Here is a 22,030-nt window from a genome sequence, read left to right on the forward strand (position 1 = left end):
GATGTTCCAAACAATCGGAAAGGGGATTCATCAGAGACAATGCCTTTCCCCCAGTCCTCAGCGTCCACTCCCTGCACCTCCTGCAGAATATCCGTCTGTCCCTGATGTTTTCTGGAGAGAAGCGGCTTCTGTGCTGCCCTCCTGGACACCAGGACTTGCTCCAGGAGTCTCCGCAGTGTCACAGTGCGTGCAGATGCCTCACACCTGCTGCTGCCATTCCTGAGCTCTGCGATGCTGGGAGCCCCATCCCCAAGCTGAGACACTGGTAAGAGACGCTCCTGGTGCTTGCTGGTCCTTCTTGGGCTCCTGGAGCCATTTTGGCAACAATGGAGCCTCTCTCCTGGAATTCCTTTGAAAACTGCATCAGAAAAACTAAACAAGACCTCCACCACCAATGTATGTCTGACAACCACAACCTCAGCTCTGCACTGATGATGTGATCAGCTGAGGTATAATGAGGTGTCAGGTGGAGAGATGTCCATGTGACGGGTGGGGTATAAAGCTCCGCTCCTCCACCACCTCCTTGTATGACTTGTGTCCTGCAGGCAGGATGGAGCTCTGGGTCAGGTGGTTGGTACTGGTTCTTCTCTATGGATCGGGCTTTGGCAGTGTCTTGGCTAGACAGCGGCGTCAGTCAGATGCTTGGTGGAGGAGTCATCAGCCTGGATGGGGACAACCTGCATCTAGACTGGGCTCCTCTAGAGGAAACCCTTGGGCTCAGCCAGTGTCTGGTTTTGGGCCTTCAAGGGGTGCTGCACCTGTGTCTGGTTGGGGCTCCAGGTATATTGGAGGAGCCCATCAGTCCCGGCAGCTTCCACCTTCATCCTCCCCCATCAGTCTGCAGTGTGCGGAGGACAGGATGGTGGTGACTGTAGTCAGGGACTTCTATGGTAATGGAAAGCTGGTGAAGCCCTCAGACCTGACCCTGGGATCCTGCCAACCTACTGCCGTACAACCCAATGATGTGGTGTTTCAAAATGGCCTTCAGGAATGTGGGAGCAATGTAGAGGTAAGAGTCCTGACTATACTCAAATCACTTCTATCCATAATGGGCGTCAGCCATTATTCAGGTGGACCTTTAGGCCTATTGTTTGCTTCTGTGAGGTTAGTTATACCTGTTCCCTCTGTACTGACTTGTTGCTTGATAAGTGGAACCAGTCCATGTATCTTGTAAGACTCGGTCTATGTGATGCCTTGTATCCTCCTAACACTTTCTAAGTGATAAATACTGTAGTATTCTAGGCTAATGAGTGTAACCGTCTTATGTTCCCCATTTAGATGGATCCAGACTGGCTTATATACAAGATCAACCTCCACTATGCCCCAACTCCCTCCAGCAATGTGCCCATCATCCGATCCAACCCTGCCACGGTCCCCATCCACTGCTATTACCCACGGTTAGTCTAAATCTGATGAAAACTATAAATAGATGTAGTTATCCTTAAAGGGGTTTTCCCACGAACAAAAGTTAGGTCCTATACATGGGATATGACTTAACTTGCTGATCAGAGGGGTCTCAGTGCTGGGATCACCACAGATCATGATAACGAGTGGTCCATTGGACCCCTCATCGCTCCGTCAGACTAATGGAGCAGACGGCCGCGCTTGGCAATTGGGCTATCTGCCCAATTAGCCTGACGGAGCGACGAGGGGTCCGACTACCCTTTGTTGTTGTGATCGGGGGGTCTCAGAACTGAGACTCCCACATATCAGCAAGTTGGGGGCCTAACTTTTGTTCAAGTAAGATCCACAGTTTGTGTGTATGGGGAATGATGGTGCCCTCAATGGTTTCTTCTAGAAGCAATGCTTTTGGGTCACCATCCTGTACAATGCCTCTGTATATTCTACACGGGCCCCGAAGTCTATGGATGCCATGTTCTAGTACAAAGATGGATACAAATGTTTAAGATTTATAATTCTGATTTGTAAATAGAACCAGTCAAGGTAGAACAAAATCCAACTTGGACAGTAATTGAGGTTTGTCTTCTCTAGACATGGTAACGTGAGCAGTAATGCCAACATGGAGTCCCTACAGCACCACCGTGACTTCAGAAGAGCGGCTGACCTTCTCCTTGCGTCTCATGAATGGTAAGAAGACCTTCTTGTACTGGGTGATGGTGCAGTCTCTAGGTGACTACTAATACTCCAATATCTCCTTAGATGACTGGAGTGGCCCCAGGGACTCGCTGGTCTTTCAGCTTGGTGACCTGTTATACATTGAAGCCTCTCTGGACACTAAGAACCATGAGCCCATGATGCTGTTTGTGGATAGTTGTGTGGCCACCACTAATGAAGATGTGACCTCCACTCCTCGCTATGAGATCATCTCCTACAATGGGTGAGATTCTACCATCAATCCTGTAGTAGCCTTCATGTAGTCCATACCTACAACTAATCTCCTCTCCCACAGCTGCTTGATGGATGGGATGGAAGAAGATTCCTCTTCAGTCTTTGTTTCTCCAAGATCTGAAGCCAATGTTCTCCGCTTCATGGTTGACGCCTTCAGATTTACAGACAGTGCGGTCTCTCTGGTATGGACTTCATTGCCATGATTTCAATGTGGTCTAACTTGGATACTAGCACATAGTTGTATAGAGTGATGTGATAGGAGTTCTGGCTTAGTGATTTACCACTATCGATCTCCTAAGGCCACTGTCATGCAATGCTTTGGAAAGCGTAAAATAATGCAACAAAAAACACAAAGGCTTGAACCATGATCACATACGGAGGTTACACTGTATTTCCATTGCACCTGCTAAAATGCAACCTCACCGTGTGGCCAGGGTTCAAGCCTTTGGAATGTGTCAAACACAACGCATCATGTGAACGTGGCCTGAGGCTGCATCCAATTTCTGCCTGAATGTTCTAAAAATCAATCCAGACAGAACTGGCTCCGTATGCTGAAATGCAGATATGAGTAACAAGCACCTGGTGTGTTGCATGTAATAACTGGATGCTTGTTACTGATCACATGCATTTCTACTGCAAGACAGATGTGATGGGTCCGAGCCCACTCGCTGTTCTGCCTGGATTGCATTTTGTGAAGAAATGCTTGAACACGGTCTAAGGCTTGGTGATTACCAATGTGAAAGGTGGAAATTATAGCTGGCTAATCTGGAAAGTGCTGTTCCCCCAAATCCTGTTTATTTGTTGCTTGAGTAGATGTGTTCTCAGTCTTAAAGGGCATCTACCACCAGGTACATGCTGCCTATACTGATACTGCCTATGGGAGCCTCTCAGGGCGCGTTCACACGATGCGCTTTGACCTGCATTTTCATTGCGTTTGAAACGCATATACAACAGCTGAGGAGAGGTGATTTGCCTAATTACATCACTGTTAACGCTTCCGATTACAAAACGCATTGTAAACGCGTTGTTAACTCATGCGTTTTGTTAACACATGCGTTAACATTGCGTTTACAAACGTAAACGGTAATGTAATTAGGCAAATTACCTCACATCAGCTGTTGTATATGCGTTTCAAACGCAATCAAAACGCAACGTGTGAACGCGCCCTTAGGTGCACAGAAATGTTTGCTTTAGCTGTAATGTCTTCCCAGATCTACATCACGTGTTCCCTGAGAGCTGCTGCCATCAACCAGAACCCAGATCCAATGAACAAGGCCTGCTCCTACAGCAAGGCATCTAGCAGGTAAGACCATGCACAAGGCTGTCTGAAGACTTTACAACCTCCGTTGGTGTCTTGGATGATTACTTAATGGCTACACCTCTTCCAGTTGGTCTCCAATTGAAGGCCCAAGTGGGATCTGCCAGTGCTGCGCCACCGGGAACTGCGCTACTGCCGGAGGCCAGAGAATGTCCTGGGGCTCATCACATGGTAGACCAAGAGGATTGGGGAAGAGGGATACTGGTGAGTTTTGAAGAGACTACATCTCCATATAGACTAGATGTGGCTAGCAAAGTGCACATGTTCCTCCCCTCTTCCATATATCTAGATCTGAGATGTATTAGCATTTATTCCGGATAGATGTATTTGAAATACTACGGCTTACTGGTTGTACCCACTGTCTAAAAACTCCTGGTCTGTCTCTAGTTATGAGCACAAATTATGGCACAATGCCAAGCAGCTAGTTGTATGAGAAGGACCTTAATATTTTTCTATTCTATCGACTACAGGCACAGAAACTTGCTGGGTGTCAAGAAAACCCTCAAACCTCTATGACTTTGATAATACTTTCACTCTTTTCTCTTCCTGCAGGATCCCATGTAGAGAAGCATGGCCGGGCCACACTGGGTCCTCTTCTAGTGACTGGAGCCAAGTCCAACCAGATCTCCGGAGCAGGAACCTCCCAAGCTTCCAGGATGAGCGCAGGACGGGAACCTCTACAGCTGTGGGTGCTGGTGGCCATCGGCTCCGTCTCTGCAGTGGTTGTGGCTGTTGCCCTCACTATTGTTGGGAAATGTCTTCTGGGGAGATTTTCCCACAAAGAATCTGTTGAAATAAACAATTTTTGATAAACTGTCTTGTTCATGGGTCTCATTGAGATGTTCTATTCTTGTGTCAGGGTTAAAACTATGCAACTCCAAAGGCAGACATGGGAAGCCGTTGGCCCCTGAGTAGATAAATACTGGAGTTTGTGTTGGTAAACCGCTCTCCAATATGCATCCCATTCTCGTAGCCTCTTGGTCCACTTATGGTTTTTACTAGAGATGAGCGAACATACTCGTTCGAGCATTAGCGTACTCGAAACTGCTCGTTGCTCGGACGAATACTTCGCCCGCTCGAGAAAATGGCAGCTCCCGCCGTTTTGCTTTTTGGCGGTTAGAAACAGAGCCAATCACAAGCCAGGAGACTCTGCACTCCACCCAGCATGACGTGGTACCCTTATACGTCGATAGCAGTGGTTGGCTGGCCAGATCAGGTGACCCTGGGATAGACTAGCCGCAGCCCGCGCTGCTCGGATCATTCTGTGTCTGGATGCCGCTAGGGAGAGAGCTGCTGCTGGTCAGGGAAAGCGTTAGGGTGTTCTATTAGAATAGTGTTAGGCAGGAGTGATTCTCCAAGAACCCAACAGCCCTTCTTAGGGCTACAATAACGTTATACTTTTTCTTTTGTTGTTTGCTTGTGGCTGGGCTTGCTGGCACTAGTAGTGCAGCTAGTACCATATTGTGAGGAATTTGCAGGGGGACTTGCGACCGTTGTGTTTAGCTCTTAGTGACACACATATCCACCTCAAACACCAAAGTGGGAAAATTTATTAGGGGTTGGATTTCAATTAGGCACAGTCTGCCATTTACTTTTTATTTTTTCATAACTCGGCGTCATCTCATCTGGCATAGCAGTGTGCTTTCATACTTGGCTAGAAAATAGCCATAGCAATAGGATAGCATCGTTTGGTTTTAAAAACAAAAAAACACAAAAAAAAGTTTAAAAAAAAATTTAAAGTTATAACTTTCATTTTCAAAATGTTTAACCCGAGGGGTAGAGGGCGGGGACGTGGGCGTCCAACTACTGCAGGGGTCAGAGGCCGTGGTCCTGGGCGGGGTGAGACACCACCTGCTGATGAGGGAGCAGGGGAACGCCGCAGAGCTACACTCCCTAGGTTCATGTCTGAAGTTACTGGGACTCGTGGTAGAGCACTGTTGAGGCCAGAACAGTGCGAACAGGTGATGTCGTGGATTGCCGACAATGCTTTGAGCAATTTGTCCACCAGTCAGTCTTCCACGCAGTCCACCCATGTCACCGAAATCGGCACTCCTCCAGCTCCTGCACCTCAGCCTCCTCCCCCCCCCAGTCTGCCCCCTCCCATGAAAATTTGGCATTTGAACCGGCATACTCTGAGGAACTTTTTTCTGGACCCTTCCCACGGTCACAAACCACTTGTCCGGTTGCTGCTGAGCAATTTTCCGATGCCCAGGTTTTCCACCAGTCGCAGTCTGTGGGTGATGATGACCTTCTTGACGTAGTGGAAGAAGTGTGTAAAGAGGTGTCCGACGATGAGACACGGTTGTCAGACAGTGGTGAAGTTGTTGTCAGGGCAGGAAGTCCGAGGGGGGAGCAGACTGAGGGATCGGAGGATGATGAGGTGACAGACCCAAGCTGGGTTGAGAGGCCGGGTGAACACAGTGCTTCTGAGACGGAGGAGAGTCCTCGACCAGAACAGGTTGGAAGAGGCAGTGGTGGGGCCAGACGGAGAGGCAGGGCCAGAGCAGGTACATCAGCGGCAAATGTGTCACGTAGTGAAGCTCCCGTGGCGAGGGCTCCCGCGGCGAGGGCTAGATTTTCAGAAGTCTGGAGGTTCTTTAAGGAAACACCGGATGACCGACGGACTGTGGTGTGCAACCTTTGCCAAACCAGGATCAGCAGGGGTTCCACCACTACTAGCTTAACTACCACCAGTATACACAGGGCATATGAATGCTAAACACCCCACTCAGTGGCACCAAGCCCGTTCACCTCCGGTCGTGCACACCACTGCTCCTTCCCCTGTGTCAGCTGATAGTCAGCCCCCTGCCCAGGACCCTGGCACAAAAACCCCATCATCGCCTCCACGATCCTCCACAGCATCCACCAGCGTTCAGCTCTCCATACCCCAGACGCTGGAGCGGAAACGTAAATATAGTGCAACCCACCCGCACGCCCAAGCCCTTAATGTCCACATCTCCAGATTGCTTAGCCTGGAGATGCTGCCCTATAGGCTAGTAGAGACCGAGGCCTTTCGCAACCTCATGGCGGCGGCCGCCCCTCGGTATTCGGTCCCCAGCCGCCACTACTTTTCCCGATGTGCCGCCCCAGCCCTGCACCAGCACGTGTCAGACAACATCATCCGTGCCCTGACCAACGCCATTTCTGACAAGGTCCACCTGACCACGGACACGTGGACGAGTGCTGCCGGGCAGGGCCACTATATATCGCTGACGGCACATTGGGTTAACTTGGTGGAGGCTGGGACCGAGTCTGACCCTGCGGCTGGTCATATACTGCCGACACCGAGGATTGCGGGGCCTACCTCGGTCCAGGTCTTTCAGGCCTCCTATGCCTCCTCCTCCTCCCACCCCTCCTCCACCTCCTCCTCCGAACTACCATCCGTGGGCATGGCGCCATCAGTCGCTAGCTCTAGGCACAGCAGCAGTGCCGTCGCTAAGCGACAGCAGGCGGTGCTCAAACTGCTGAGCCTAGGCGATAAAAGGCACACCGCCCAAGAGCTATTACAGGGCATCACGGCGCAGACTGATCTGTGGCTGGCACCGCTGAACCTGAAGCCAGGCATGGTTGTGTGTGACAACGGCCGTAACCTGGTGGCGGCTCTGCAACTCGGCAGACTGACACATGTGCCATGCCTGGCCCATGTGTTAAATCTGATAGTTCAGCGTTTCCTCAAGACATACCCCAATCTGTCTGATTTGCTCACGAAGGTGCGCCGCATCTGTGCGCATTTCAGGAAGTCCAGCACAGATGCTGCCACTCTCAGGGCAGCGCAGCGCCGCCTCCAACTGCCTGCTCACCGACTGTTGTGCGACGTGCCCACGAGGTGGAATTCAACATTAACCATGTTATCCAGAGTTTACCAGCAGCGCAGTGCGATTGTAGACTGCCAGATGTCAACTTCCACCAGAACTGGTAGTCAGGTCAGTCAGCTTCCTCAAGTCTACAATAAGGAGTGGACGTGGATGTCTGATATCTGTCAGGTGCTGAGTAACTTTGAGGAGTCAACACAGATGGTCAGTGGCGATGCCGCCATCATCAGCCTCACCATCCCGCTGCTTGGCCTGTTGAAAAACTCTCTGATCAGCATGAAGTCGGAAGCTTTGCGCTCGTCACAAGAGACAGGGGAAGAAGATTCCCTTGTTGATAGCCAAAGCACCCTTAGGTCTGTTTCTCAGCGCATATCGGAGGAGGTGGAGGTGGAGGAGGATGAGGAGGAAGAGGAGGAGAATGTTGGCGAGACAGAAGAGGGGACCATTGTTCAGTCCTTCACTGTTCAGCGTGTATGGGCAGAAGAAGAGGAGTTGGAGGAGTTGGAGGAGGAGGAAATGGACAGTCAGGCCAGTGAGGGGAGTGAATTCTTACGCGTTGGTACTCTGGCGCATATGGCAGATTTCATGCTAGGCTGCCTATCCCGTGACCCTCGCGTTCAAAGAATTTATTCCAGCACCGATTACTGGGTATTCACTCTCCTGGACCCACGGTACAAGCAAAATCTTTCCACTCTCATCCCTGGAGAGGAAAGGAGTGTGAGAATGCATGAATACCAGCAGGCCCTGGTGCACAAGCTGAAACAGTATTTCCCTTCTGACAGCGCTAGCGGCAGAGTGCGTAGTTCTGCGGGACAAGTAGCAAGGGAGAGTAGGCGAGCAGGCAGCTTGTCCAGCACTTTACAAGGCTTTTGCCAGCTTTATGTCACCCCAGCAAGACACTGTCACCTGTCCCCAGTCTCGGCAGAGTAGGGCTGATCTTTACAGAAAGATGGTGAGGGAGTACGTAGCTGACCATACCATCGTCCTAAATGATCACACAGCTCCCTACAACTACTGGGTTTCAAAGCTGGACATGTGGCACGAACTGGCGCTGTACGCCTTGGAGGTTCTTGCCTGCCCTGCCGCTAGCGTGTTGTCCGAGCGGGTTTTCAGTGCAGCTGGTGGCATCTTCACCGATAAGCGTACACGCCTGTCGACTGACAGCGCTGACAGGCTGACGCTTATTAAGATGAATAAAGCCTGGATTTCTCATAATTTCCAATCTCCACCAGGTGAAGGAAGCTCAACCTGAATAATTTATGCACTCCTCCTCCTCCTCATTTTCCTCCTTCTCCTCCTCTTTGTACACTAAAGCAGAGGAAACTGGCTATTTTTTGACAGGGCCCACTGGCTCTAGCTATAGTACTTTATGCATTTAATTTTTCTGGAGGGCCACCTACCCGGTCCTCTGTTTTAAACAATTTTTGGGAGTGCCACATACAGGCACTCAATCTATTCAATTTTTCTGGAGGGCCACCTACCTGCTCCTCTGGTTTGAAAACTTTTTTGGACTGCCACATACAGGCACTCAATCTATTTCATTTTTCTGGAGGGCCACCTACCTGCTCCTCTGGTTTGAAAACTTTTTTGGACTGCCACATACAGGCACTATCCAAATTAAATTGTCTCCATAGCAGCCTCCACACGTTGTCTCCTTTGCTACCTCCAAAAGTCGTCCATATAGCTGCCTCCATACATCGTCCCCTTATCAAACGAGGTGTGTCAGGCAGAAATTTGGGTTGTTTTCATGGATTCCACATCAAAGTTGTTAACTTTGTCGCCACCCTGCTGTGTTATCCACAAAATATACTGGCAAACTTTTACCATTTACGGATATTATTTCAGCGCTTCTTGCGCATCTGTTTACATTCCCCTCACCCGCCATATCCCAAACTTATAAGAACGCTACTACACTTAACTTGGTGGAGGCTGGGACCGAGTCTGACCCTGGGGCTGGTCATATACTGCCGACGCAGAGGATTGCGGGGCCTACCTCGGTCCAGGTCTCAAAGGCCTACTATACCTCCTCCTCCTCCCACCCCTCCTCCACCTCCTCCTCCTCCGAATTACCATCCGTGGCCATGGCGCCATCAGTCGGTAGCTCTAGGCACAGCAGCAGTGCCGTCGCTAAGCGACAGCAGGCGGTGCTCATACTGCTGAGCCTAGGCGATAAAAGGCACACCGCCCAAGAGCTATTACAGGGCATTCCACATCAAACTTGTTAACTTTCTCGCCACCCTGCTGTGTAATCCACAAAATATACTGGCAAACTTTTACCATTTACTGATATTATTTCAGCGCTTCTTGCGCATCTGTTTACATTCCCCTCACCCGCCATATCCCAAACTTATAAGAACGCTACTACACTTGATCTTATACAAAAGGTTCTTAGAAGTGCTGTTTGGGGAGTAGCCTAGAGACAGGGGCTTGGATTGGCGAAAGCTCGCCTGGCAGCGGAGCGCCAGCTCCATGCCAAGATCCAACTAACATAGTTTTAACTGCAGCACCTTTAATCTACTACTAGTTCACTGCCTCCATAATAATAATAATAATAATCTTTATTTATATAGCGCCATCATATTCCGTAGCGCTTTACAAATCATAGGAAACAAATACAAATGTAATATAACAGAACACAACATTTGTATGGAACAACAGGAGTGAGGTCCCTGCTCGCCAGAGCTTACGGTTTATGAAGATGATGGGGTAACACGAGGTAAAAGAATATTTAATGGTCAAGCCATTCTTCTTAGGGAATAGAACAAAATATAATAAATGGAATTGCTGTCGCTTGAACCACTCAGCCGTCATCTTATATACCAGGTCCAGGGTGAATGGGACTGCAGAGAAGTCTGGTGCCTGTTGGTTGCTGGATAACAGATGGGAGGACGACACAGGACGGGTTAGTAGAAGAGTTAAAACTTCATGCAGTTAATGAGTGTAATAGGCTTGCCTAAAGAAATGGGTTTTAAGAGCACGTTTGAAACTTTGGAGGTTAGGTATTAGTCTGATAGTCCGGGGCAGAGCATTCCATAGAATTGGTGCAGCTCTAGAGAAGTCTTGGAGACGCGAGTGGGAGGTCCGCACTAGGGTAGAGGTTGATCTAAGATCACTGGCGGATCTAAGAGCACGGGTTGGGCGATAGACTGAGATAAGAGAGGAGAGGTAGGGGGGTGCAGCATTATACAGAGCTTTATGTATGAGGGTTATTATTTTAAACTGTATTCGAAAGGAGACTGGCAGCCAGTGCAGCGACTGGCATGAACTGTAGGCATACATGGTCCCCTTATCAAACGAGCTGTGTCAGGCAGAATTTTGGGTTGTTTTCATGGCTTCCACAACAAACTTGTTAACTTTGTCGCCACCCTGCTGTGTAATCCACAAAATATACTGGCAAACTTTTATCATTTACCGATATTATTTCAGCGCTTCTTGCGCATCTGTTTACATTCCCCTCACCCGCCATATCCTAAACTTATAAGAACGCTACTACACTTGATCTTATACAAAAGGTTCTTAGAAGTGCTGTTTGGGGAGTAGCCTAGAGACAGGGGCTTGGATTGGCGAAAGCTCGTCTGGCAGCGGAGCGCCAGCTCCATCCCAAGATCCAACTAACATAGTTTTAACTGTAGCACCTTTAATCTACTACTAGTTCACTGCCTCCATACATGGTCCCCTTATCAAACGAGCTGTGTCAGGCAGAATTTCGGGTTGTTTTCATGGCTTCCATGTTAACTTTGTCGCCACCCTGCTGTGTAATCCACAAAATATACTGGCAAACTTTTATCATGTACCGATATTATTTGAGCGCTTCTTGCTCACCTCCTTTGGTTCCTCTCTGCCACCCATTGGTTTGAAGCCTGAGTCCATTTAGGGTACGTCGCCATGCCACTCTCTAGCCTGCTGCCGCTGCCTCTGCATGCCGTCCCCTATAGTGTCAGGGTCAATTATTGCATGTTTTAGATGCTATCTAGCCTCATTCTGTCACTCTGTCATGGCCATGCTGTTGCCCATAATTTTGGCATAATGGTGCGATTAAGCAGCCTCAGAGGCATCCATGCATGCTGCCCCTGCTGTTTCCTGTCCATTTCCGTGGTGTTTCCATCCTTTTCTGAGGTTCCCAGGTGTTTGGCCAAGCTTCCCTGTGCAGAGCCTTGGTCCCCTTGAAAAATGCTCGAGTCTCCCATTGACTTCAATGGGGCTCGTTATTCGAGACGAGCACTCGAGCATTGGGAAAAGTTCGTCTCGAATAACGAGTACCCGAGCATTTTAGTGCTCGCTCATCTCTAGTTTTTACAAAGCCAAACCTCAGCCAGGTCCACTACATGTTCCACTATGTTATTTAGACTATGGAGGTTTCCCAATGGTAATGGGAGGCAGTCTAAAGAGACAAACTAGTCACAACTACATTGTACATGGCCTCAGATCTCTGATACATCCGCATTCTAAGATCGATCTTATTTGCAGATGAAGACCTCGTACGTTACACTCCTGGATCACCAGGAACCCCAACATGCTGAGTTTTCCTTTAGGCTTGTGTCAATCAAGCACATTGGGAGGGATCTAATCAAAGTAACATCGCTCTGATCTCATGTAGCGACTGTTGGAACTGAACTCCAATAATGGGCAACTGACTGGAGGGTGAATTGGGTAACTCTAGACTCATCATAAACCAGATGTCCTGCAACAATGTCATTACACAAGTTCTTATCTACAACACAAGATGCCTAATGGACACTGTGTGGGCACATTCTGGTTTTGGGCCTTGTTCATATTGATGCGTTGTAGCCATACTTGAGCAATTCATGTTGCAATTATTTAGGTTTTGGGTAAAGTTCACACCTGTGTATGATTTCCTGTTTCCCTCCTCACTATCAGATGTGTAACGGATCTTCTGACCTTCCATTTTTAGTTTCTTTGACACTCCTTAAACTGAAAGGCCAGAACAAGGTGTGAGCAGAGCCTTAGGCCCCTTCCACACTAGCGAGTGTGATGCGATGAACTCGCATCACACTCGCAACGCAAGCTGCCGGGAACGCACGGCCCGAACGCTGCACCGCGGGAGTGAACTCAGCATGTCAGTTCACTCCCGCGGTGCAGCGTTCGGGCCGTGCGTTCCCGGCAGCTTGCGTTGCGAGTGTGATGCGAGTTCATCGCATCACACTCGCTAGTGTGGAAGGGGCCTTAAAGGGTTGTCACAAGTTTCCTATACCCATCCTTGGGATGTGAGGCAAGCTGATCCGTGGTGCTATGACCAGAGGTCCTCTGTAATTGACAAGTATGAATCCTACAGCTCCACACACCTATACAGTTCAGCTTTGGAAGCTCCAATAGACCTGTACTGGAGAAGGAGGACCAGCTGCTACTTGAGGAATAACTTGGACTAATGGCCATGACTGTACTTTCTCAGAAGGCTTAAGTTGTGACACAAATCTTCTCTTCTCACATGTGTCCCTCTGGTTTGTCAGATGTTTATCACATACAGAGATACAAGTGCAATCATATTATGGGGAGCAGAAGCTTTTATTGTCAGGTAGGAGGAGTTACTGCAGCCAGTCAGTATCTGCAGGACCTCTCCTTCTTCTCCAGGACCTCTGCAATTCTCCCTGGCAGCTCTCACTCACCTCCTGCACCCAATACTGGCTGATCGCCGTCCATTCCTGCACAATCACTGCTGCATTCTGTCACAATGTGTTGGGTTTTGTTTGTCCCCCGTCTCCTGATGATTGACCACAAGTTCTCAATGGGATAAGATCCGGGGAGTCTCCAGGCCATGGAGCCAGAATCTGTGTGTTCTGTTCCCGGGCCATGGAGCCAGAATCTGTGTGTTCTGTTCCCGGGCCATGGACCCAGAATCTCTGTGTTCTGTTCCCGGGCCATGGACCCAGAATCTCTGTGTTCTGTTCCCGGGCCATGGACCCAGAATCTCTGTGTTCTGTTCCCGGGCCATGGACCCAGAATCTCTGTGTTCTGTTCCCGGGCCATGGACCCAGAATCTCTGTGTTCTGTTCCCGGGCCATGGACCCAGAATCTCTGTGTTCTGTCCCCGGAGCCATGGACCCAGAATCTCTGTGTTCTGTTCCCTGCACCATTTAGTTCTCCCCTTTATGGCAGGTGCTCCATCATGCTGGAGGAGGCTCTGCTCATCACCATCTGCTCCTGGAGGGTTGGGAGAAGCGGCTCTTAGAGGACATTCTGGTCCATTCTTTATTCATGGAGGTGTTTTTAGGCCGATTCCCTTGGCTGAGAAGCCGCCCCCCCCCCCACATGAATGGCTGCAGGATGCTTTAAGGCGCGTTCACATGTTGCGTAATTGCGTTTAAATTGCATTACAACAGCTGAGGAGAAGTGATTTGCTTAATTACATTCCTGTTTCCATTTGTTAACACAATGTTAACACATGTGTTAACAAAACACATGCCTTAACGCATTGTTAATGCATGCGTTAACATTGCATTTATGGTGCATTTCATAAACGGAAACGTTAACAGTTGGCATGAGACAAGACTGGTGGGATCGCTCACCTTGTCTTCTCCCAACAAGATGTTTTCCAGATGTTCCAAACAATCGGAAAGGGGATTCATCAGAGACAATGGGGGATATTTACTGTGGCGTTTCCGCCAGTTTTGTGGCGCTCTCACCACATGTTCTGCTCTCAGACCTATTTATTATCTGGCGGCGCCAGAAAAAATGACTTTTTCCGTCTGCTCCGACTGTTCTCCGAAAAGGGGCGTGGCTTTGGCGGAGTGGAAACTCAGACACAATTAATATGTGTCGCAGCCCTTTTTGGGCGGTGTAAACTGACGGAAAGTAGACCAAAAGAAAACTGGTCTAGCAGGGACTGATGGACACATTTCTGGTGCTCGGGACAGATTTTGTCCCAGGGACAGAAAATTGTCTCGGCGCCAGAAATGTCTCTGCACAGCTCTACAATATTACATGTGTATCTTCTTACCGAGAGCAGGTCGGTAACAAAGCCAATGCAGACACCGACACTCTAAGTAAATGTCCCCCAGTGACTTTCCCCCAGTCCTCAGCCGTCAACACTCCCTGCACCTCCTGCAGAATATTCGTCTGTCCCTGATGTTTTTCTGGAGAGAAGCGGCTTCTATGCTGCCCTCCTGGACACCAGGCCTTGCTCCAGGAGTCTCCGCAGTGTCACAGTGTGTGCAGATGCCTCACACCTGCTGCTGCCATTCCTGAGCTCTGCGATGCTGGGAGCCCCATCCCCAACTGAGACACTTGTAAGAGCCGGTCCTGGCGCTTGCTGGTCCTTCTTGGGCGCCCCGGAGCCTTTTTGGCAACAACGGAACCTCTATCCTTGAATTCCTTGATGATTCCTTTGAAAACGGCATCAGAAAAACTAAACAAGACCTCCACCACCAATGTATGGCCGCGGTCACACGTACCGCTAAGCGTCATAACGCGACGCTAGCGCACAGGCGGAGGTCCTCGGCCCGAACATGCATGCGTTTCCCTGGATTGTTAAGCCGATCGCATGCGTTTCTCTGGAAACGCATGTGCTTCGGGCCGAGGACCTCCCCCTGTGCACTAGCGTCGTGTTATGAACAGACGTCTAGCGGTACGTGTAACTGCGGCCAATGTCTCACAACCACAACCTCAGCTCTGCACTGATGATGTGTCCAGCTGAAGTATAATGAGGTATAACGAGGTGGAGTGATGTCCATGTGATGGGTGAGGTATAAAGCTCCGCTCCTCCACCACCTCCTTGTATGACTTGTGTCCTGCAGGCAGGATGGAGCTCTTGGTCAGGTGCTTGGTACTGGGTCTTCTCTATGGATCGGGCTTTGGCAGTGTCTTGGCTAGACAGCGGCGTCAGTCAGATGCTTGGTGGAGGAGTCATCAGCCTGGATGGGGACAACCTGCATCTAGACTGGGCTCCTCTAGAGGAAACCCTTGGGCTCAGCCAGTGTCTGGTTTTGGGCCTTCAAGGGGTGCTGCACCTGTGTCTGGTTGGGGCTCCAGGTATATTGGAGGAGCCCATCAGTCCCGGCAGCTTCCACCTTCATCCTCCCCCATCAGTGTGCAGTGTGCGGAGGACAGGATGGTGGTGACTGTAGTCAGGGACTTCTATGGTAATGGAAAGCTGGTGAAGCCCTCAGACCTGAGCCTGGGGTCCTGCCAACCTACTGCCGTACAACCTAATGATGTGATTTTTCAAAATGGCCTTCAGGAATGTGGGAGCGATGTAGAGGTAAGAGTCCTGACTATACTCAAACCCTTTCTATCCATAATGGGCGTCAGCCATTATTGAGGTGGAGCTTTAGGCCCTATTGTACGTTCTGTGAGGTTAGTTACCTGTACCCTCTGTTCAGAACAGACATGTTGCTTGATTAGTGGATCCAGTCCATGTATCTTGTAAGACTGAGGGCGCGTTCACACGTTCCGCTATCGTCGCGTTCATAACGCGACGCTAGCGCACAGTGGGCGGGGCTCGGGCCGATCGCATATGCGTTTCCCGGGAAACGCATGCGATTAATAACTCGATCGCATGCGTTTCTATGGAGACGCATATGCGATTGCCCCAAACTCCGCCCCCTGTGCACTAGCGTCGCGTTATGATCGCACCGCTAGCGGAACGTGTGAACGCGCCCTGAGTCTATGTGATGCCTTGTATCCTCCTAACACTATCTAAGTGATAAATACTGTAGTATTCTAGGCTAATGAGTGTAACCGTCTTATGTTCCCCATTTAGATGGATCCAGACTGGCTTATTTACAAGATCAACCTGCACTACGCCCCAACTCCCTCCAGCAATGTGCCCATCATCCGATCCAACCCTGCCACGGTCCCCATCCACTGCTATTACCCACGGTTAGTCTAAATCTAATAAAATCTATATAAATAGGTGTAGTTATCCTTAAAGGGGTTTTCCTATGAACAAAAGTTAAGCCTTATCCATGGGATAGAACTGATCAAAGGGGTTCTCAGTGCTGGGATCACCACAGATCACGATAACGAGTAGTTGATTGGACCCCTCGTCGCTCCGTCAGACTAATGGAGCAGACGGCCGCATTTGGCAATCTCCATCAGCTCCAAGGAGATCAATGGAGCAGGACAGTCGTGCATGGCTATCTGCCCCATTAGACGGAGCGACGGGGGGTCCGACTACCCCCTCATTTTTGTGATCGAGGGTCTCCGCACTGAGACTCCCACAGATCAGCAAGTTGGGGGCCCAACTTTTGTTCATGGGGAAAACCCTTTAAGTAAAGATTTGTACTTTATCCACAGTTTGGCTGTATGGGGAATGATGGTGCCCTCAATGGTTTCTTCTAGAAGCAATGCTTTTGGGTCACCATCATGTACAATGCCTCTGTATACTCTACACGGGCCCAGAAGTATATGGATGCCATGTTCCATTACAAAGATGGATTTTGTTCTAACTTGACTGGTTCTATTTACAAATCTCAAACATCTGTATCCAACTTGGCCAGTAATTGAGGTCTGTCTTCTCTAGTCATGGTAACGTGAGCAGTAATGCCATCAAGCCAACATGGAGTCCCTACAGCACCACAGTGACCTCAGAAGAGCGGCTGACCTTCTCCTTGCGTCTCATGAATGGTAAGAAGACCTTCTTGTACTGGGTAATGGTGCAGTCTATAGGTGACTACTAATACTCCAATATCTCCTTAGATGACTGGAGTGGCCCCAGGGACTCTCTGGTCTTCCAGCTCGGTGACCTGTTCTACATTGAAGCCTCTCTGGACACTAAGAACCATGAGCCCATGATGCTGTTTGTGGATAGTTGTGTGGCCACCACTAATGAAGATGTGACCTCCACTCCTCGTTATGAGATCATCTCCAACAATGGGTGAGATTCTACCATCAATCCTGTAGTAGCCTTCATGTAGTCCACACCTACAACTAATCTCCTCTCCCACAGGTGCCTGATGGATGGGATGGAAGAAGATTCATCTTCAGTCTTTGTTTCTCCAAGATCTCAAGACAACGTTCTCCGCTTCATGGTTGACGCCTTCAGATTTACAGACAGTGCGGTCTCTCTGGTATGGACTTCATTGCCATGATTTCAATGTGGACTAACTTGGATACTAGCACATGGTTGTGTAGAGTGATGTGATAGGAAATCTATATAGTGGTAAATCGCTAAGCCAGAACTCCTAAGGCCACTTACATGTGATACTTTGTTTTTGTTGCATTATTTTACGCATTCCAAAGGCTTGAACCGTGATCCCATACTGAGGTTACTGTATTTCCATTGCATTTGCTAAAATGCAATGTAACCTCCGCATTTGGTCAGGGTTCAAGCCTTTGGAATGTGTCAAACACAACGCATCATGTGAACATGGCCTGAGGCTGCATCCAATTTCTGCCTGGAATGTTCCAAAATTCAATCCGGACAGAACTGGCTCCGTATGCTGAAATGCAGATATGATCAGTAACAAGCACCTGGTGTGTTGCATGTAATAACTGGATGCTTGTTACTGATCACATGCATTTCTACTGCAAGACGGGTATGATGGGTCCGAGCCCACTCGCTGTTCTGCCTGGATCGCATTTTGAGAAGGAATCCTTGAACAGTCTAAGACTTGGTTACATGTGTAAAAGGTGGAACATTTCAGTCACCGCCACCTGATTTATAGCTGGCTTATCTGGAAAGTGCTGTTCCCAGAATCCTGTTCATTAGAGAGAACACATCTAGTCAAGAGCAACCGTCTTGAAGGGCATCTACCACCAGGATGATACTCTATGCAAATCAGCCTGAGGGGCTTCAGGCTCCATTACTGCCAAGGGAGCCCCTTGGGTTCATCTGCATTCAGTCCTTCATCCTGGTGGTAGATACCCTTAAGTGCACAGAAATGTTTGCTTTAGCTGTAATGTCTTCCCAGATCTACATCACTTGTTCCCTGAGAGCTGCTGCCATCAACCAGACCCCAGATCCAATGAACAAGGCCTGCTCCTACAACAAGGCATCTAGCAGGTAAGACCATGTACAAGGCTCTGTCTTGAAATGACTTTACAACCACTGTTGTTGTCTTGGATGATTACTTAATGGCTACACCTCTTCTAGTTGGTCTCCTATTGAAGGTCCAAGTGGGATCTGCCAATGCTGCGCCACCGGGAACTGCGCTACTGCCGGAGGCCAGAGAATGTCCTGGGGCTCATCACATGGTAGACCAAGAGGATTGGGGAAGAGGGATACTGGTGAGTGTCTGACACCTGATAAATGTACTTTTATTATAATGCTTGGCCTCTAGGTCTTCAGGTTGTAGATGCTTAGCTGTTGTATCCATCTAGTCTAGGGAACCTAAAGCAATTTTTCGCAAGAAATTGTATTTTCTCCCCTTCAGGTCAACCTGTGTATTTCCTTGGTAAATCTATCGTGCCTACTTAAAAACTTCAAATGTATGCATATATGTGATTTTTCTTTCTCCAGGATCCCATGTAGAGCAGCATGGCCGGGCCACACTGGGTCCTCTTCTAGTGACTGGAGCCAAGTCCAACCAGATCTCCGGAGCAGGAACCTCCCAAGCTTCCAGGATGAGCGCAGGACGGGAACCTCTACAGCTGTGGGTGCTGGTGGCCATCGGCTCCGTCTCTGCAGTGGTTGTGGCTGTTGCCCTCACTATTGTTGGGAAATGTCTTCTGGGGAGATTTTCCCACAAAGAATCTGTTGAAATAAACAATTTTTGATAAACTGTCTTGTTCATGGGTCTCATTGAGATGGTCTATTCTTTTGTCAGGGTTAAAATTGGGCACCTCCAAAAGGTGCGGTCACGCGTGGTGTTTTGGCCCGTTTTTAAGCAGACCGTTAAATGCATACGTTTTTGAAGACTCATCCATTTTGCCCAGTTTTCTCAATTAAAACTGGTCAAAACTGATGTATTTTCCCAAAAACTTTTTTTTTTTAAACTGACTGCTTAAAAAAAACTCCAACTCTCCAATATGCATCCCATTCTCGTAGCCTCTTTGTCCATTTATGGTTTTTTACTAAGAAAACTAAAATCTCAGCCAGGTCCAATTCATGTTCAACTATTACAAGTAGACTTTGCCTCCCATTACCACTGGGAAAGATCCAGTCTAAAGAAATGGAGACAAACCAGTCACAACTACATTGAACATGGCCTCTGATCTCTGATACCTCCGCATCTCCATTCTAAGATTGATCTTATTTGCAGATGAAGACCTAGTACGTTACACTCCTGGATCACCAGGAACCCCAACATGTTGAGTTTTCCTTTAGGCTTGTGTCAATCAAGCACATTGGGAGGGATCTAAACAAAGTAACATCGCTCTGATCTCATGTAGCGACTGTTGGAACTGAACTCCAATAATGGGCAACTGACTGGGCATATCGGGTAACTCTAGACTCTCATCATAAACCAGATGTCCTACAACAATGTCATTGAACACAAGTTATCTACAATGCAAGATGTCTACAGGACACTGTGGGCACATTCTGGTTTTGAGCCATGTTGATGCATTGTAGCCATACTTGAGCTATTTACGTTGCAACTATTGGTTTTTGTGTCAAGTTCACACCTGTTAAATTTCCTGTTTCCCTCCACACTAACAAGATCTTCTGACCTACAAATTTTAGTTTCTTTGACATGCCTCAAACTGAAAGGCCAGAACAAGGTGTGAGCAGAGCTTTAAGGGTTGTCACAAGTTTACTATACCCATCCTTGGGGTGTGGGGCAATGTGATCCGTGGCGCTATGACCACTGATGTCCCCTCTAATTGAGCTGCAATATTTTGAGGAATAGTTTAGACTAAGGCCGCGGTCACACGTACCGCTAGACGTCCGTTCATAACGCGACGCTAGCGCACAGGGGGAGGTCCTCGGCCCCAAAGCACATGCGTTTCCAGAGAAACGCATGCGATCGGCTTAACAATCGCATGCGTTTCCCTGGAAACGCATGTGCGTTCGGGCCGAGGACCTCCCCCTGTGCGCTAGCGTCGCGTTATGACGGACGCCTAGCGGTACGTGTGACCGCGGCCTAAAGCCTTCTGAGAAAATAAGGTTAACCTGTGATAGCCACCACACCTCAGCGAGCTCTTTCACTAGAACTGTTGGCTTGGAGAAATGTCTCAGTTCTTGACTTGTGAAAGTTTAACAAATATGAATATGGAGCTTTGAATATCCTTGTTCCTTAAGCTGTAGATAAGGGGGTTGAACAGAGGGGTCACCAGGGCATACATTAATGTCAGACCCTTGTTTGCATTTATGAACTTCTCCTTCAGTGGAAATATGTAGATGGAAGACAACGTCCCGTAATACAGACATACGGAGATCAGGTGGGAGCTGCAGGTGGAGAAGGCTCTCTGACGGCCTATGGCAGAGGGGATTTTGAGGACTGTATGGAGAATGGAGATGTAGCTGGCCAAAATGAATGCAAAAGGAGACAGTATGATGGGGTAGGCAAGCAAAGCCGTGACCAGTTCAATGGAAGATGTGTCCGAGCAGGAAAGCTTAACAAGAGGCGCAATGTCACAGAAGAAATGGTCAATGATGTTATAATAACAGAATGTCAATCTTTTTAGGAAAATACATACGACTATGGACAAGGAGAAGCCCGAGATCCAGCAGATGGTGACCATCTGTACTTGGTGTGTGAAGGTCATGATGAGCGCATAGTGCAACGGTCTGCAGATGGCCACGTGCCGGTCAAAGGACATAACAGCCAACAATAAGCATTGGGCGATGGTTGGCACGGCTGATAAATAGAACTGGAATATACACTGGGAAACTGGGACAGTCCCTCCACCCTCCAGTATCAGCCGCAGCATGTTGGGCACAATGTCGGAGGTGAACAAGATCTCCGATAAAGACAATTGGCTAAGGAAGAAGTACATTGGGCAATGAAGACTCTTTGTGGCTGCAACCACAATAATTACAAGGATATTTCCAAATAAAGCCATGACATGAATGATCAGCAATATGGTGAATGCTAAAATCCGCATGTGGTTTAGGTTCCCAAATCCTAGAAGAAGAAATTCTGTGACCACTGTCCGATTCTTCTCATCCATACCTGAAGACCAGCTGGATCAGCTTTCTGGTCAGTGACACTGAGTGACTCTACAGTGTTAAATCCCAACCAGTGGAGAAGCCATTGGGCTATTAGGAGTTATGGCACATGGACCTTGCTGGTTACCTCATCATCAGGGCATCAGTCAAAAATGGGTAACTGGAAAGTAATTGGGCTTGTTGGGTGAGTTTTACCAAAATGTTGTCATTATGAGCCCGGCTCTGGTTTTTGTGGACCTTCAGGTCCTGCTAATAGTCTTTGTAGGCACCAAATAGTAGACAATGAGTATTTAAGAGTAAAATCACATTAGGATGCAGAAAACTTCTACTAGTAGTCATCAATACTTCACCTACAAGGAGAGATACAAAAACAAATACAACTACAAGCGATAAATCAAGTCCATCTACATATCTCATCCACACAATACACAATGCCCCACAAAAATGTAAACACTAGGTAACTTTGATCATTAGAGGGGTCTTATACTTCTATAGATCATGAGAACATGGTCCTGGTCCTTCATGTGAATGGAGTGCTTGGTT

General features: G+C 48.5%; 2 protein-coding genes across 3 annotated transcripts; one reads left to right on the forward strand and one right to left on the reverse strand.

The window, feature by feature from the left end:
- Nucleotides 1–506: 506 nt before the first annotated feature.
- LOC140128338 (zona pellucida sperm-binding protein 3-like) lies at nt 507–19,156 on the forward strand. Of its 2 annotated transcripts, none has more exons than XM_072149970.1 (8): nt 507–1,009; nt 16,196–16,314; nt 16,958–17,061; nt 17,134–17,311; nt 17,384–17,504; nt 18,348–18,439; nt 18,530–18,663; nt 18,896–19,156. In XM_072149970.1, the coding sequence occupies exons 1-8, from the start codon at nt 551–553 to the stop codon at nt 19,150–19,152; spliced, it is 1,464 nt and encodes a 487-aa protein (XP_072006071.1). In that variant the 5' UTR covers nt 507–550; the 3' UTR covers nt 19,153–19,156. The 2 variants fall into 2 exon arrangements, with proteins under 2 accessions (XP_072006071.1, XP_072006070.1); XM_072149969.1 differs by lacking the exon at nt 507–1,009 and adding an exon at nt 15,206–15,694.
- A 1,394-nt stretch (nt 19,157–20,550) lies between these two features.
- On the reverse strand, nt 20,551–21,489 carry LOC140128612 (olfactory receptor 10R2-like). Its single transcript, XM_072150311.1, has one exon. It carries the CDS (start codon nt 21,487–21,489, stop codon nt 20,551–20,553), a length of 939 nt encoding a protein of 312 aa, XP_072006412.1.
- Between the last annotated feature and the right edge of the window lie 541 nt (nt 21,490–22,030).

This window comes from Engystomops pustulosus, chromosome 4 (assembly GCF_040894005.1).
Source record: "Engystomops pustulosus chromosome 4, aEngPut4.maternal, whole genome shotgun sequence".
NCBI classification, from domain to species: domain Eukaryota; kingdom Metazoa; phylum Chordata; class Amphibia; order Anura; family Leptodactylidae; genus Engystomops; species Engystomops pustulosus.